A 14127-nucleotide genomic window follows, 5' to 3' on the forward strand; every position below is an offset into this window, starting at 1 on the left:
TGGGTGTATGTGTCTGGGAAGTGGGGGTAGGGAGATGGCCTTGGTCACCGCAGAGCCACCTCCCCCTGCTGCCCTGGCCCCACTGCTGCGGGGGCTGCTATCTGTGAACAAACTGTCCTTGGGGTCAGGGACAGCAAAGAGCCAAAGGTCAGGTCGATACCTCCCTCAGCCCCTCCCCCAGAGGCAGCCAGCTCTAGGGCAAGGAAGGAGAGGGGCCGGGGGAACAGAAATTCGGGTGTTCGGCCCACAGGGCTCACCCACGAAGGAAAAGAGACATTCATAAGAGGTGGCAATGGTGCCTTTAATGGTCAAACAGAGCCAGTGTCCCGCTTCCCAGGCAAGAACCAGACCTCAGTAGACATTCCCCACACCCTAACCAGCCCTTTCGGGTTCCCTTGGACCAGAGTGCATGGATGGGCTTCAGAGAAAACTAAGGTGTATTCTCACCTCCAACCCCTCACCCAACCCACACCAAAGAGACGGTGACTGCTCAGCCAACATGAGGCTGTGATGGCTATCACAGGGCACAATGGCCCACTGATAATGTCACCCAGCCAGTAGGGTGGCCATCAAAGCACTCAATGGGCCAAAAAGATGTTATACAGGATGGTGGCCAACTCGGCACATGCTGTGCCAAGAAGTCCACTGGGAAAGAATTGACCTCAGCACCCAATGGGCCAAAAGAGATGAAATGCTATCACCACCACACCCAACGGGTCAGTCAGGAGATGTCCGTCATAGCATCCAGAGGGCCCACCGAGATGGCATCCCAGATGGCGGCCATCGAAGCACTCAGTGGATCACCCAATAACACCAATCAACATGGCAGTCTTTGAGGTACCCAGTGGGCCCACCAAGATGCCCATGGTGGTTATCACAGTACCCGGTAGATCAAAATGATGTCCGCAGAGACAGCAATCATCACAGTAAGGAACAGACTGACCAAGATGTTAACCAATGAGACAAGCAAAGTGTCACCAGAAGGCTCAGGCCCCAAGAGCCTGATGGTGTGAGCTACAGCCATACCCCACCACCGTGTCCCCGCTCCCCCGCTAGGATGCATTAAGCAGGGAGCGGGAATAGAGGCCCTGGTAGTAGACCCCCGGCTCCCCACTTTCAGCCCCATAGCCCCCAAACCCCACGTCCAGTTTGGGAGGCGCTGGCGTCTGTTCCGACATCAAGTTGTTGATGGAGAAAGGGTGGTTGAAGTTGTAGGGTGCGTCCAGCTTCAGCTCCCCTGGGAGCTCCAGGCCAGTGAAATAGGGTGTGGAGGGAGGGGGTGAGCCACAGTCCAGAGCCCCCACATCTTCCCCGCCCTGAGCCTCAGGCTCGGGAGCTGGAGGCGGGGGCTGGGGCGGGGAGGCCACTGTGGCAGCCGGGGTGCTGGTCGCCGCCGCAGCCCCTGTCCCGTTCCTGGCGGCGGTCGCCCCACTGCCGCCTTTTTTCACCTTCTCCTCCAGCTTGAAGCGTTTCTGGCGGCGCAGGTAGCAGCCGTTCTCAAACATGTTCCCTGAGCTGGGGTGCAGGGCCCAGTAGGAGCCCTTGCCCGGCTTGTCTGGGGAGCGCGCCACCTTGACAAAGCAGTCGTTAAAAGACAGCGAGTGGCGGATGGAGTTCTGCCAGCGCTGCTGGTTCTCCCGGTAGTAGGGGAAGAGGTCCATGATCCACTGGTAGATCTCGCTCAGCGTCAGCATCTTGCCCGGCGCCTGCTGGATTGCCATGGTGATGAGCGAGATGTAGGAATACGGCGGCTTGGCGTGCGCCAGGGGCCGCCGGTACCCTTTCGGCATCTCCTTCCCGTGCACCAGCCCAGGGCCCGGGGCCCCGTACCCAGAGCTGCTGCCTCCACCGCTGCTGGCTCCCAGGCCCGGGAAGGTGGGCCCCAGGGGCGCTGCGGGAGCTGGGGGCGCCAGGGGGCCTGAGGGCAGTGGGGAGGCGGGGAGCCCCCCGGGAGGGTAGGGAGAGCTTAGGGGGTTCAGGGTCATGTAGGAGTTGAGGGGGGCCATGGTGGGCACCGGGGTCACTGGAGAGTAGACCTGCAGGGAGAGAAAGAGAGATGCGGAGGGGTCAGTGGGGCTCCACTCTGCTGGTCAGCAAAGGATCGCAGGACCCACTGTGTGTCCGTCTGTCTGTCCTGCCTCCTGTACAGGAACCTGGCATCTTTACCTCTCTGTAGACAGCCATCTCTCGAAGTCTCCTCCCCCTCCCAGTGCACCCCCCCTCTGGCCCCTCCCCTCCCCCATCCCACCCCCACCCCACCCCACCCCTGCCCCCATATACTCAAGGTCACACTTTGAGTGGTTCTCCAGGGTCTGGCACACCCTGGGGATTCTTTGAAACCCTTTTAGGGCATCCACAAAGTCAAAACTATTTCCAAAATAACACTAAGATACTAAGATATCATTAGTCTTTTTCACTCTCTTTCTCATGAGTGACACCTGACATTGCAATAGAAGCAGCTATGAGAATATGGCTTTCTTCTATTGAGCCAGACTTGATTTGCAAAAATGAAGCAGTGCTGCTGTTCTCGCTAAATTTTTTTTTGAAATATAGTTATTTTAATAAAAATACTTTGGATTTATACTAACAAATTATTGCCATTTTAAAATGGCAAAATTATTATTACATATTAATATTACATATACATATTACATGTAAATATTAATACATATTTTTAAAATTTCTCAGTTTTAATTTCACACATGGTAAATATTGATATACACAACCCATGTCAACAGAAAGTGTTTGGGGTCCTCAATAATTTTTAAGAGGGTGAAGAGATCCTGAGACCAAAAAGATTTTAATAATTTTAATAATCTTAAGTAGTTATTATAACTCTCTAACAATCTAATGTATATCTGTAGCTCTCCATCAATGTTTTAGATTATAAGCTTTTATATATAGATCAAAATGCTTGAATATCAGAAATCACACATTTCAACCTAATACATATTATTTATCTATTTACTATATATCTTCAAACCTAAGACTTCACTATAAGTTGCAGCGTTATTTTATATACAAATAGGAAAAAACACTCTGTTAAAATCATTAGACACCATTGACTGTAAATGCATCTCATTTTTGGAAATGTTTAAATGGGGGGGGAGGTACATCTTAGCTCAATGAAACAAGGTAGGCATTGTTATGTCTCGCTAAATAACCCTCTATAATCTGTCATCCATTCAACAAGTATTTATCGGCCAGCTACTCTGCCAGGCACTGCTCCAAGCACCGCATGGGAACGGTCTCCTTTAATCTTTACAACCTTGCCATGGTGGGAGGCGTTATTATGATGCCCATTTTACAGCTGAATGAGCCGAGGCCCAGAGAGGTTGTTGGGGTCACACAGCAAGGAAGGAGTAGAACTGGGATTCTGCATCCAAGGCGGTCTGGCTCCAGACCTGTGTTTCAGATCATGCTATCAGGGCAGTAAACGAGACAGACAGAAATGCCTGCCCTCAGGGAGGTGACAGTCTAGCAGGAAGATGACAGTGAACAGGATAAACAAGGAAAACAAAAAGCATGCCGGACATGGTTTCTCTCTTTCTGTCTGTATCTGCTCCTCTCACCCACGGTCTCCCACCCTCTCTCCTTCATCCCCTCGTCTGCCCCCGTCTGCCCCCTTCTGCCCTGTCCCCTCCGCACCTGGGGTCTCATGGCACTGAGGGTGCTGCTATACATAGCTCTGGCCAGAGCCACGGTGGCTGTGGGTTAGTGGATACTGTCTAGTCCCCTGCCACTGTAAGCGTCTGCTGATCCCAAGGTCCAGAAAGGAAAGGTTCTTACCAGGGTCACTTAGGGAGCCAGGAACAGGTGGCAACCAACCCCAGGTCTCAGTGAAGAAACTCTGCCCTCTCTACTTCAAATGTCTCTCCAGGTAGCTCTTTTTTCTCATCCCTTTGAATGTCTCTGTTGGCTGTTTCTGTCTCTGTGTTTATCTGTCCCTCTCTGTCCCTGTCTCAGTACCTCTACACTCTTTCCCCTCCCCCATCTCTCTTTCCCCTTTGTCTCTTTCTCCCCTCTGTGGCACTGTCTCTCCCCCGTCTACCCCTCTGTCTGCACCCCTCTCCCCTCCTGCCTGCACCCCGTTCCGCACATCTTTGTATCTCTCTGTCCCTCTTCCTCAGTGTCTGCAGCTCCCCAGAAGTCTCAAAGTGAAATTGGAGCCACAGCTCTCCCCTCCCCCCATGCCCTGGTCTCCCCACTGGTTGGTGGCTTCTACCCCCTCCCCAGGATAAGGAAAGAGGTGAGGGGAGAAGGTGATGGATTCAAGGGGGTCCACAGAGAGTTCCTAAATCCTTATGACCCCCACCCCCCTTCTCCAACCCAGGCGGGCTCTCCAGTATCTCAGAGTAAGACAGATTGGGACCCCAGGGCCTCCCTTTTCTGGCTCCCCACCCTCCCGGAAGTCCTCCTTGAGGTCTGACCTCAAGCACTCCAGCTGCCCTAATCCACCCTAGGCTTTCCCACGCCCAGGGGCTGGGATGAAGCCCTGGTGTCCGGGTCTGAACCGGATCTCCCCCGCCAGGGTGGGGCTGAGATTGGGGGGAAAGCCCTCAGGGGACCTGCACCCCTACATTAGGAGGCTAGAATTTCTCCTCTTTCATTTCCTTATTGTCTCTGGAGAAGGGTGTGACAGGGAGCAGAGAAAGGCAGTGTGAAGCCAGAAGCCTCGTTTCTAGTCCCAGACTCAACCCACGACCCCGACACTCTTCCGGGCTTCAGATTTTCTATCTCTAAAAGTGGGGGAGCAGCTGGGTCAGCTCATCTGCAAGAACCTGAGGCCAGCGGGGATGCCCAGGGTGGTAATTTCTCAAGCTCCTTTCAGACAGGGAGCCAGCCTCCGGGTGTCAACATCACCTCAGCAGGCGGGTGCTGTAGGCAAGAGGCGGCGGTTTGGGGACCCTCTTGATTCTCAGTTGCCGGTTGAATACAGATATTTCTCTCCCCATTGTTCTGACCCAAGGGGAAGAGGTGGGCTCACCTGATGGGAAGACTGGGGAGACCCTCAGACAGAATCCCCCAATCGGTTTCTAGCCCTCCATATATCTACTCTTCCACAATATGCCAGTCTGTCCTCAATATGCCAGACTGTCCCTTCCTTTCTCACACAATTTCCATACAAATTGTCCCCAAAACTTCGATCCATCTGGACTGTGCCCCAAATTTTGACTCTTCCTGCCTAGACCCCCACAATTTACTTCTTAAGATGTGCCCCTGAGATAGTGATTTGTAGTTGGTTCCCTTAAATCATGACTCAAGAACTCTCCAGGGGGCCAGCAGGGATCCCATCACTACCTGGGAGCCTCCACCTCCCACCCTGGTCTCTGCCTTCCTCATTCTACAACTCATACCTCCAGCCGCCCCACCTCCACCTCTCAACACTCCCAATCCCTTCCCCAGTTGGCCTTGCCCCACTCCACGTGCACCTCACACCTCCCCACACCCAGGACTGGCCCCTCCCGGGCACCTGGCCAAGCCCCAAAAGCCTGGGGATCCGAGAATCCCCATACTACAGCTTCAAGCCCCAGACCCAAGACTTGGGCACACTAGGGCCCCTATAACTACCAGGTCTTGCCTCCCTGGCGAACCCAGTCATCCCAGCCCCACGCCTCCCCCTCAAGCCTACAGTTCCCTTCCAGATTAGGAATCCAAGTGTCTAGACCCGCATAACTCTCAGATTGGGACCCCAGATCCCCACCCCTCCAACCTCATAATGTTGATTATACAGCAAGTGAGTTATGGAGCAGCAATCCTTGCAACAAGAGGAATGGAGCTAGATTTGAGGAAGGACTTTGTGTCTGCTGGGGTGCAGGAATTAGGATACACCCTTAACCCCTATCCCTCAACCCAGGACAGCCTTGTCTGAGGTGAGACTCGATGAGGACTTCAGCAATTGCTAAAGGTTGCTGGATGGGGGTGTGGGGAGACACACAATCTGAAACCCTGCAGCCTCTGACTTGGGGAGTCCCTGCTGAGGGTCGTGGGCAGGGATGCCAATGTTGACGTCCACATCTCCTACTCTCAGGTCCCCAACTGACCCCATCTGAGCCCCCATCTATCCAAGCCCCAACTCTAAGCCACCTGTTATTTCAGACTCCCAAAATGAAGCTTCACTTTTGAGCGCCTCCCTCCATCTCTTACCCCTGAGCACTAACCAACCCGTTTCTGACCCTGTCTTAGATCACCAGCCAATCCTTATCCTTGAACCTCAATTTTGATTTCTTCTCCCACAGCCCCCATCTTTAACACTATGTTCTATCCCTGAGCTCCCACCGCAGACTTGCCTTAATGGTGATCTCCGTCTCTTAGTCTTCATCTCTCCCCCCAACTTTGAACCCCATTTCCTGAAACCCCTAAACTCTGTCCTCCACCCTGAAGCTCTCATTCCTACCTTTGGTTTGTTAATTTTAATCCCTAGCATTTTGGGGCCCCAACACCCGGCTCTCATATTTAAGGTGTGACCTAAATTTTCCTGACTCCCCTTTGGCCGCGAGTAGCCTGCCTACCCCGCGCTCCCATGGCTCGTCCCCGTCCCTGACTCCCACACCTGGTCTCCATGTCCCTAGTTCCTAGGCTCCCCAACTAGGTGTCTTGGCCCCCATTTGAGCCCCAACCACGGCCCCCGCTCCATTTAAACCCACACCGCGATACCTGCCGCCCACTTCCCGCTCCGCCATCCCCGAGGACACACCTCGCCCGCCTCCGGGTAGTAGCTCCACTCGGCCAGGTCATGAGCCTCCATCTTCACCGAGCCCAGCATCCCCCGGGCCTGCGCCCCCAGCCGCCCCGCTCTGGCCCCGGGGGAGCGGAGTGCTTCGGCTCCGGCAGCGGGCACGGTCCGAGCTCGACCGGCGCCCGCCCGTCCGACTGCCCCGGGGTCCAGCTGTCCCGGGCGCCGCGGGAGGCGGCCACGCTTTATAGCCGGGACACCACCCCCCCCCACCCCACCCCGCCTTCGCCCGCCCCGGGCTCCCCTCCCGCCTCCCCGAGGGCGGCGCGCTCGGACTGGGGCGCCCCCTGCGGGATTGTGAGAAGACAGACCTCAGGCGCCGGGAGCCGCAGCCCCGGGACGGGAGAGGTGGAGATGGCTGAACAGGAGCGAGCCACAGGTGGGAGACAGCGGGGATACTACAGGCCCAGAGAACAGAAGTCTGGGGACTTTCTATCCCAGGAGGTTTCATCACCTCGACTTGAGAGGGCGAAAAGGCAGAGCTCGGCATGAGCGCCGCGAAGGAAGGGGGCTCAGAGCGCCGTGGACTCCAGGGGTACCTACATGCCACTCACTATAAGGACCCACAAGAAACTCTCAAAATCCCATTCCCATTGCACGGAGGGAAAGACTGGGGCTTCCGACGGCCGGAAATACTTCAGACTATGTAAAGGGTCAGGACCAAAGGTGGAGATGATCGGAGCCTCTGCTCAGATCCCACTAAGGCAAAAGACCAGCTCCAAGACCTAGCAGCTTCGCCGTCGGGACTCTCCACTGTCTAACACCAGCCAGCCGTCCAGGGACGCAGAACCACCGAGAACTGCATTTCCCAGAATCCTCGAGCGCCCTTCAGCCCGGTGCCTCTGTCGAGGGGGACTACATTTCCCACAAGGCATGGTGATGGAAGGCCGGAAGCAAAGGGCCGCCCGGCGGAGTCTCGGGGAGGGCGGAAAGAGGCTCGCGCAGCCGGAGGCGAGGACAGGGGCGGGTCGCGGTCTGGACTCCATTTACCGGCGGCCCTGCGCGTGTGGCGCGTGCGCAATGTTCCTGGCGGCGAACGGAAGATGGCGGCGGCGGCGGCAGCGTAGGTGAAGAGGCGCTGCCGAGGGGGCGCGAGGGGGACGGAGGCCGGAGCCGTGGTGAGCGGGAGGCGGCGTGAGAGCCCGGGGACTAAGGGAGGAGGAGCCCTGAAGAGGCAGGGGCGCAGGCGAGGGGAGGGCCGCTGCGAGGAGAGGGGAGCAGTGACGTTCGGGACCCCAGTTTCTTCCCCTTGCTCAGGACCCTTCCTTGGCTCCCTAGTGCCCGCAGGGCAAAGGTCCAACGTGGCCCTCCAGGAGTGTCCGCCCCGCAGACCTCGCGGGTCTGGAGTGTGCCTCTTTGCTCCTTCCCCGCCTCGTACAGCTGCATTGGCCTTTCGGTTCCTCAAACTTGCCATGCGCCTTCCCGCGTCAGTGTTTTTGCACAGTCTGCACCCTCTGCCCGCAACATCCTCTTACTCCTGCCTGGCTAGCTCCCATTCATCCTTCGGGGCTTGGCGCGAACGTCACTTCCTCTGCGAAGCCCTCCTTTCCTGCCCTCCATCCTGAAATTCGCCCGTTCTTTCCTTCATGTCCCATGTGGTCTAGTTTGTTATTAGACCTTTATCTGTGTACTCTTTGATTATGTCTGTGACCGTGAGTTCCACGAGGGTGGGAACTGGGTGTGTCTTGGTCACCGCTGTGTTCCCAGCACAGCGCCCATCACACTGGAGATGCCCAGTTACTGTTCGTTGAATGAATGAAAGACACTCCTAGAGCCACTCTGTGGGATAAAACAGGGGAATGGTCATATTCCCAGGTGGGAGTGGCCAGGGTACTGCACAGGGAGTACACGGGGACTGAGGGGGAAACAATGACATCGTTCATTAGAGCAAAGGACTGCGAGCATCACAGATGTTCTGAAATTGGAACACAGGCTTGAAAAAACTATAATACATGCACGTAATAAAATACTATGCAGCTGTAAAAAGGAATGAGGGAGAAAGGAGAAGAGAATGAAGGTAATCTCTATACATTGATAGAGTGGCTTCCACTCTGTATACTAATCTACCACTTAGCATATTAAGTGAAAACAGGTAAAGCAGAAGATAATGTTTATTGTGTGCTCCCTTTTTGCAAAAGAAAAGGAAATATGTATATATGTTTTCAAAAAACAACTGTATGGGTGGAAAGGCATATGGTATTGAAAAAAAGGAACAAAAAGCAACTGAAAGCATAAATGAAAAAACCAGAGAGGAAGGAAACACGGTAAAAAATTTTGGTGATCTTGATGCATTGTCATCATGAAAAAATTAGAAAGGTTTATTATGCTTTCGTCAGGGACCCCAGTATGCTGGTTGTCAAGTGGCTGTGCTTCTTGGCTTACATGAACAGAACTGGGTGGAAAAACAATTCCTTTCAGAAAGACAGTATAGAACAGTGGTAAGGAAGATAGATTCTGCAACCATACTGCTGTTTCTACCTCTTACAAGCTGTGTGCCTTTGGTCAAGTGACTTTACCTCCCTGGTCTTTCCTCAGCCGTAAAATAGACATGGAAAATAATACTTAATGAGTTCAGCATATACTAGCTGTTATTTTTTAAGCATTCTAGAGTGAAAGGTCAGGGATTCTGACTGAGCCCAATGATTGGAAAAGCCCTTTGGCAGGGGTGTTGATTGGTTCAGCAGATATTTATTGAGCACCTACTAGATGCCAAGCACTGTTCTATGCTGGGGATATAGAAAGTAAATAAACACCAAAAAATCTCTGTCCCCACAGAGCTTATAAGATAAATGCCATGGAGAAAAATAAAATAGCACAGATGGGGAGGGAGAGGGAGTTGAAATTTGAAATAGGGTAGTCAGGGAAGCCCTCCCTGTAGAAACTTTTGAGTGGAGACCTGAAGGGGGAAGGAGGCAGTTGTGTTGATACTGGGAGGAGGAGCACAAAGGTTTTGAGGAAGGGGAGTGCTTGGCATGTTGACAGGAGAGCAAGGAGGCCAGAGTGGCTGGAGCAGAGAACTGAGGAGGAGGAAAGGACAGAGGTAGAAGAGGCCAGGTTCTCTAAGGGCTGGTAGGCTTTGGTGAGGATTTTGGCTGACTCTGAGCATAACGTGGGGGCGATAGGCAGCAGGAAACTAGGGAGGAGGTTATTGGATAGTCATTCATTCAGCAGACACCTACTGTGTGATACTATTGTAAAGAGTTGCTTTGTACAATCGATCTTTTTTTTTTTATTCTTATTTCAGCATATTGAGGGGGTACAAAAGTTTAGGTTACTTATATTGCCCTTGCCCCCCTACCGCCCCCCTGAGTCAGAGCTTCAAACGTGTCCATCACCTAGACAGTGCGCATCACACTTATTATGTATGTATGCACCCATCCCCTCTCCCACCCATATCTGCCTGACACCCGATCAATGTAATTCCTAAATGTGCTCTTAGGTGATGATCAGTGATTTGATGGTGAGTACATGTGGTGCTTTGTACAATCGATCTTGTTCCTTTTTAAAAATATCTTTTTTGCCCTCCTCAAATTATTGTTAATTATTGTAATTAATATTAAGAGTTAATATTAACAGTTAAGATCCTTCGCATATTTTCTCATGTACATAAAAACAATAGTTATACTTATCTAATGTTTACTTTGTGTACTAACTCATTTAATCCTCAGAATCGTCCTAGGAGGTAGACGGGGCACAGTACAATCCCATATGCAGAAGAGGAAACTGAGACCCAGAGAAGTTAAGTTTCTCGCCTCAGGTCATTCTGTATATGCAGATGTCATTCTGTATACAATATGTACACAGACACTTGACAAAAATGAGTTGAATTGTATGTATTATTCTGTGATGCCACACGGGCTATCATGGACATCTTTTCACGATAATACATTAAGATCCACCAATGTTTTCTTTTACCCTGTTACCCTGTTCGTCTGCCATTTGGTATATCTTTGAATTTTTTCTTTTTTAACATATTTCTGTTTTATAAAAAGCTAGCATATAGTAAACATTGCCTTCTACTTTGCTTATTTGCACTCTTTATCAGTGTATTGAGATTTTCCTCATTCCCTCTTCTTTTCTCCCTCATTCCTTTTTACAGTTGCATAGTCTTTTATTGTGTGTCTTTTTCAGCCAGTCTCCCTATTTGAGAACACTTGAGTTGCTTCTAGTCTTTTGCTATCATACAGCTATAAATCGTGCTGTAAATGATATCCTTCTGCATTAATCATTTCATAATTTTGCCAGTGATAGATGCTCAAAAGTCCCCCTCCCTCCTTTTTAAAAATAGCTCTATAGTATTCCAGAGAATGGCTGAAATAATATTTAAGCAGGCCTCGTATGCAGGGCTCTGTGACTGGTGTTCCTTAGAGCTGTGATTTAGAAAGTTTGCTCTGGGGCCCAGTGCTGAGTACAGCCCAGATTGAGAGACAGGAGGCACAGAGACCAGCGAGGTGGCTGCTGTGCATTTATTTGGTCAGTCGTTCAGCAGATGTTTGGGGTGAGGCTTAGAGTGCTGCCTCTGACCTGGGAGACAATAGTCTCCTCTAAATTACAACCTCCAAGCACACGTACGTAAGCTAGAGACAGACTTTGGAGGGGAGAGGGGCTTCAGAAGGCTACTCAGGGAAAGCACAGCCTGGGAAGAAGGGTTGATCCCTTTGTGGGTGTTAAGGTGATAGTCCAGGCCAGCCCATCCATAGGGACCCCGAGCTTGATCCATCCCCTCTGTTTTCCAGGGAGCACCTGACGGCAGCCATGGCAAACAGCAGTGGGGACAGTGTCACCCGCCGGAGTGTGGCATCACAGTTTTTCACTCAAGAAGAGGGGCCAGGCATTGATGGCATGACCACCTCAGAGAGGGTAGGTGTGGCCAGAAGGGCGTGGAGTGGGGAGGTGTAGCCCCTGTCTTTGGATAATCCACCCCCAGGTGGCAGAGCCCTGAGAGTGCTGAGGGGGCTGGACTGGGGTGGCAAGGCTAGCACTGTCACCCGCCTCTGCCCTTCCTTATAGGTGGTGGATCTCCTCAACCAGGCAGCGCTGATCACCAATGACTCAAAGATCACAGTGCTCAGACAGGTGATGAGGGCATGGGGGTGGTCCTGGGCTGAGCAGGACAAGGGGTGGGGGATGGGAACCTGAGAAAGAAGACACTGGTAATAACACTAGTGTCCACACTTAAGTACTTAGTATGTGCCCACCATGGAGCTCAGTATTGTGCAGACATGCTCTCATCTGATTCTCAGAAAAGCTCCACAAGGCAGGGTAATTTCAACCCTATTTATACAGAAAGAAGCTGACCTCAGAGCTTAAATAGTTAGTCCAAGGTCATTCTGCCAGGAGCTGGCTGAACTAGAACTTGGATCCTAGATTCTGACTCCAGGTCCTGTGCTCTTCATCATTGCATTTCCTCTCTGCCAGGGTCCAGTCTGGTGGGGAAAACACGACTATCACCAGACAGTGATGACCCAGAATGGGCAGAGCTGGAATGAAGAAGTCTAGGGGGCTGTGGGAGGCTGGAGGGAGCTCCTGACCTGGACTAGGGATGGGGAGTCAGGGAGGACTTTCTGGAAGTGGGGACATTTGAGCCAAGCCCTGGAGATAAAAAGAGAAAAGCATACCAAATGAGAGAGGGAGAGCATCTCAAGCAAAGTGCACAAAAGTGTATACAAAGGCAGAAGAGGATGGGGGGGGGAGGGGCTGGGCATGGTTCAGAACAGGAGGCAGTTGGAGATCAGAAATTGTGGGGCCAGGTTACCTGTGTAAGAACCCCAGTTCTGCTACTTGCTCAGTGTGTGGGCTTGGGGAGCCAGCTCCACTTCTGCAGTGGAGTAGGTGCTAACAGTGCCCCCTTCGTGGGGTGCTTCTGAGGGCCATTCAGCAACAGTGGCTTGAGTTGTAGGAGCCAGGTCCCATGCCAACTCTGGGCTTTTAGGAGGATGTCCAAAGGAAGGGCTCGTTCCAAAGAGCCTGGCAGGTTCAAGGGCCTCAGGAAACAAGTCCTCACTGTCATAAGATGCTTGCTGAATTGTGGCAGTGTGAAATGGGGAGCAGAAGCAGACGGAGATTGGGGAGAACTGATGGACAGGTGAAGGCAGGACAAGCCTCAGGAAGGTAGGAGGCCTGGGGCATTGCCCTCTTTTTGTTTGTTAGCCCCCTGACGTATCACGTCCTTACTATCTACCAGTTGTAAGATCTCACTGAAGCCTCCTGACAGCCCTGTGAGTTGTCGTTGAAGAGTCCCATTTTATAGAAGAGCAGAGTGGGGTTCAGAGACCGTGCCCAGGGCCCTTGCTAGGGCGTGGCAGAGGCAGGCATTAAAATGATCAGCTGCCTAGCCCCATGCCGTTTTCCCCTCTGTTCTCCTGTCTGCATTGATTGGATCCCGATTTTATATGCGTTCCTCCTTCCCACCCCAATCCCCTTCCAGGTCCAGGAGCTGATCATCAACAAAGACCCCACACTACTGGACAACTTCCTGGATGTGAGTGACAGAAGGGAAAGGAGTCTGGCTATAGGGGGAAGGAGATGGATCCTGGTGTAGCCCTGACCTACCTCTCTCTGACATTGGCAGGAGATCATCGCTTTCCAGGCAGACAAATCGATCGAAGTGCGAAAATTTGTCATCGGCTTCATTGAGGAGGCATGGTATGGGGTGGCGCGGGAGCCGGGGAGCAGCCCCAGTGGAATCAGTCTCTTCAGCTCCTGGCCTGGCCCAGAGACTGCCCCTGAGATCCTGCCGTCCGCTTCCTGGCCCCGTTCTCTATCTTATACACTGATTCCCAGCAAATGCTTAATACAGCTGAAAGCCTGGGGTTATCCGTGATTCCTCTGCTTTTTCCATACTTCACGTCTACATCATCAGTGAGGACTGTTGGCTCTACTTTCAGGATATATACAGCATGTGACCTTTGATTGATTGATTGACAGGGGGTCTCACTGTGTGACCCAGGGTGGAGTGCAGTGGTGTGATCATAGCTCATATAACTTTGTTTTTTTTTTTTTTTTTTTTTTGAGACAGAGTCTCGCTCTGTTGCCCGGGCTAGAGTGAGTGCCGTGGCATCAGCCTAGCTCACAGCAACCTCAAACTCCTGGGCTTAAGCGATCCTACTGCCTCAGCCTCCCGAGTAGCTGGGACTACAGGCATGCGCCACCATGCCCGGCTAATTTTTTCTATATATATTTTTAGTTGGCCAGATAATTTCTTTCTATTTTTGGTAGAGACGGGGGTCTCGCTCTTGCTCAGGCTGGTCTCGAACTCCTGAGCTCAAGTGATCCACCCGCCTCGGTCTCCCAGAGTGCTAGGATTACAGGCGTGAGCCACCACGCCCGGCCTGTAGCTCATATAACTTTGAACTCCTGGGCTCAAGTGATCTTCCCTCCTAAGCCTCCTG

The 14127-nt window shown here is 52.3% G+C and overlaps 2 protein-coding genes across 6 annotated transcripts in view; one reads left to right on the top strand and one right to left on the bottom strand.

The window, feature by feature from the left end:
* Window positions 1-280: 280 nt before the first annotated feature.
* Window positions 281-6934, bottom strand: FOXA3 (forkhead box A3). The gene is made up of 2 exons (XM_045531383.1): window positions 6698-6934; window positions 281-2036 (listed from the first exon to the last, which is right to left on the bottom strand). Exons 1-2 carry the CDS (start codon window positions 6764-6766, stop codon window positions 1053-1055), a joined length of 1053 nt encoding a protein of 350 aa, XP_045387339.1. The 5' UTR covers window positions 6767-6934; the 3' UTR covers window positions 281-1052.
* Window positions 6935-7773: 839 nt separating this feature from the next.
* The window catches only part of SYMPK (symplekin scaffold protein), a 35484-nt gene continuing 29130 nt past the window's right edge, over window positions 7774-14127 (top strand). For 2 of the 5 annotated variants that reach the window (XM_045531384.1, XM_045531389.1), the window contains exons 1-4: window positions 11473-11596; window positions 11747-11812; window positions 13164-13217; window positions 13308-13381. In XM_045531384.1, coding sequence (XP_045387340.1) covers window positions 11492-11596; window positions 11747-11812; window positions 13164-13217; window positions 13308-13381 — 299 coding nt within the window. In that variant the 5' untranslated portion in view covers window positions 11473-11491. Of the gene's footprint in view, window positions 7855-10456; window positions 10475-11472; window positions 11597-11746; window positions 11813-13163; window positions 13218-13307; window positions 13382-14127 lie in introns of those variants that run through there. The other 3 variants (XM_045531385.1, XM_045531387.1, XM_045531388.1) reach the window with 3 other exon arrangements.

The sequence above is a fragment of the Lemur catta genome, chromosome 19, assembly GCF_020740605.2.
Source record: "Lemur catta isolate mLemCat1 chromosome 19, mLemCat1.pri, whole genome shotgun sequence".
NCBI classification, from domain to species: domain Eukaryota; kingdom Metazoa; phylum Chordata; class Mammalia; order Primates; family Lemuridae; genus Lemur; species Lemur catta.

What these genes read in the sequence shown, in the direction of transcription:
- FOXA3 (XM_045531383.1), bottom strand. Translation starts at nt 6,766, where the DNA reads ATGCTGGGCTCGGTGAAGATGGAGGCTCATGACCTGGCCGAGTGGAGC. An exon ending in ACTACCCGGAGGCGGGCGAG is followed by an intron (nt 2,037 to 6,697) that starts GTGTGTCCTCGG and finishes CTCTCCCTGCAG; the next exon opens with GTCTACTCTCCAGTGACCCC.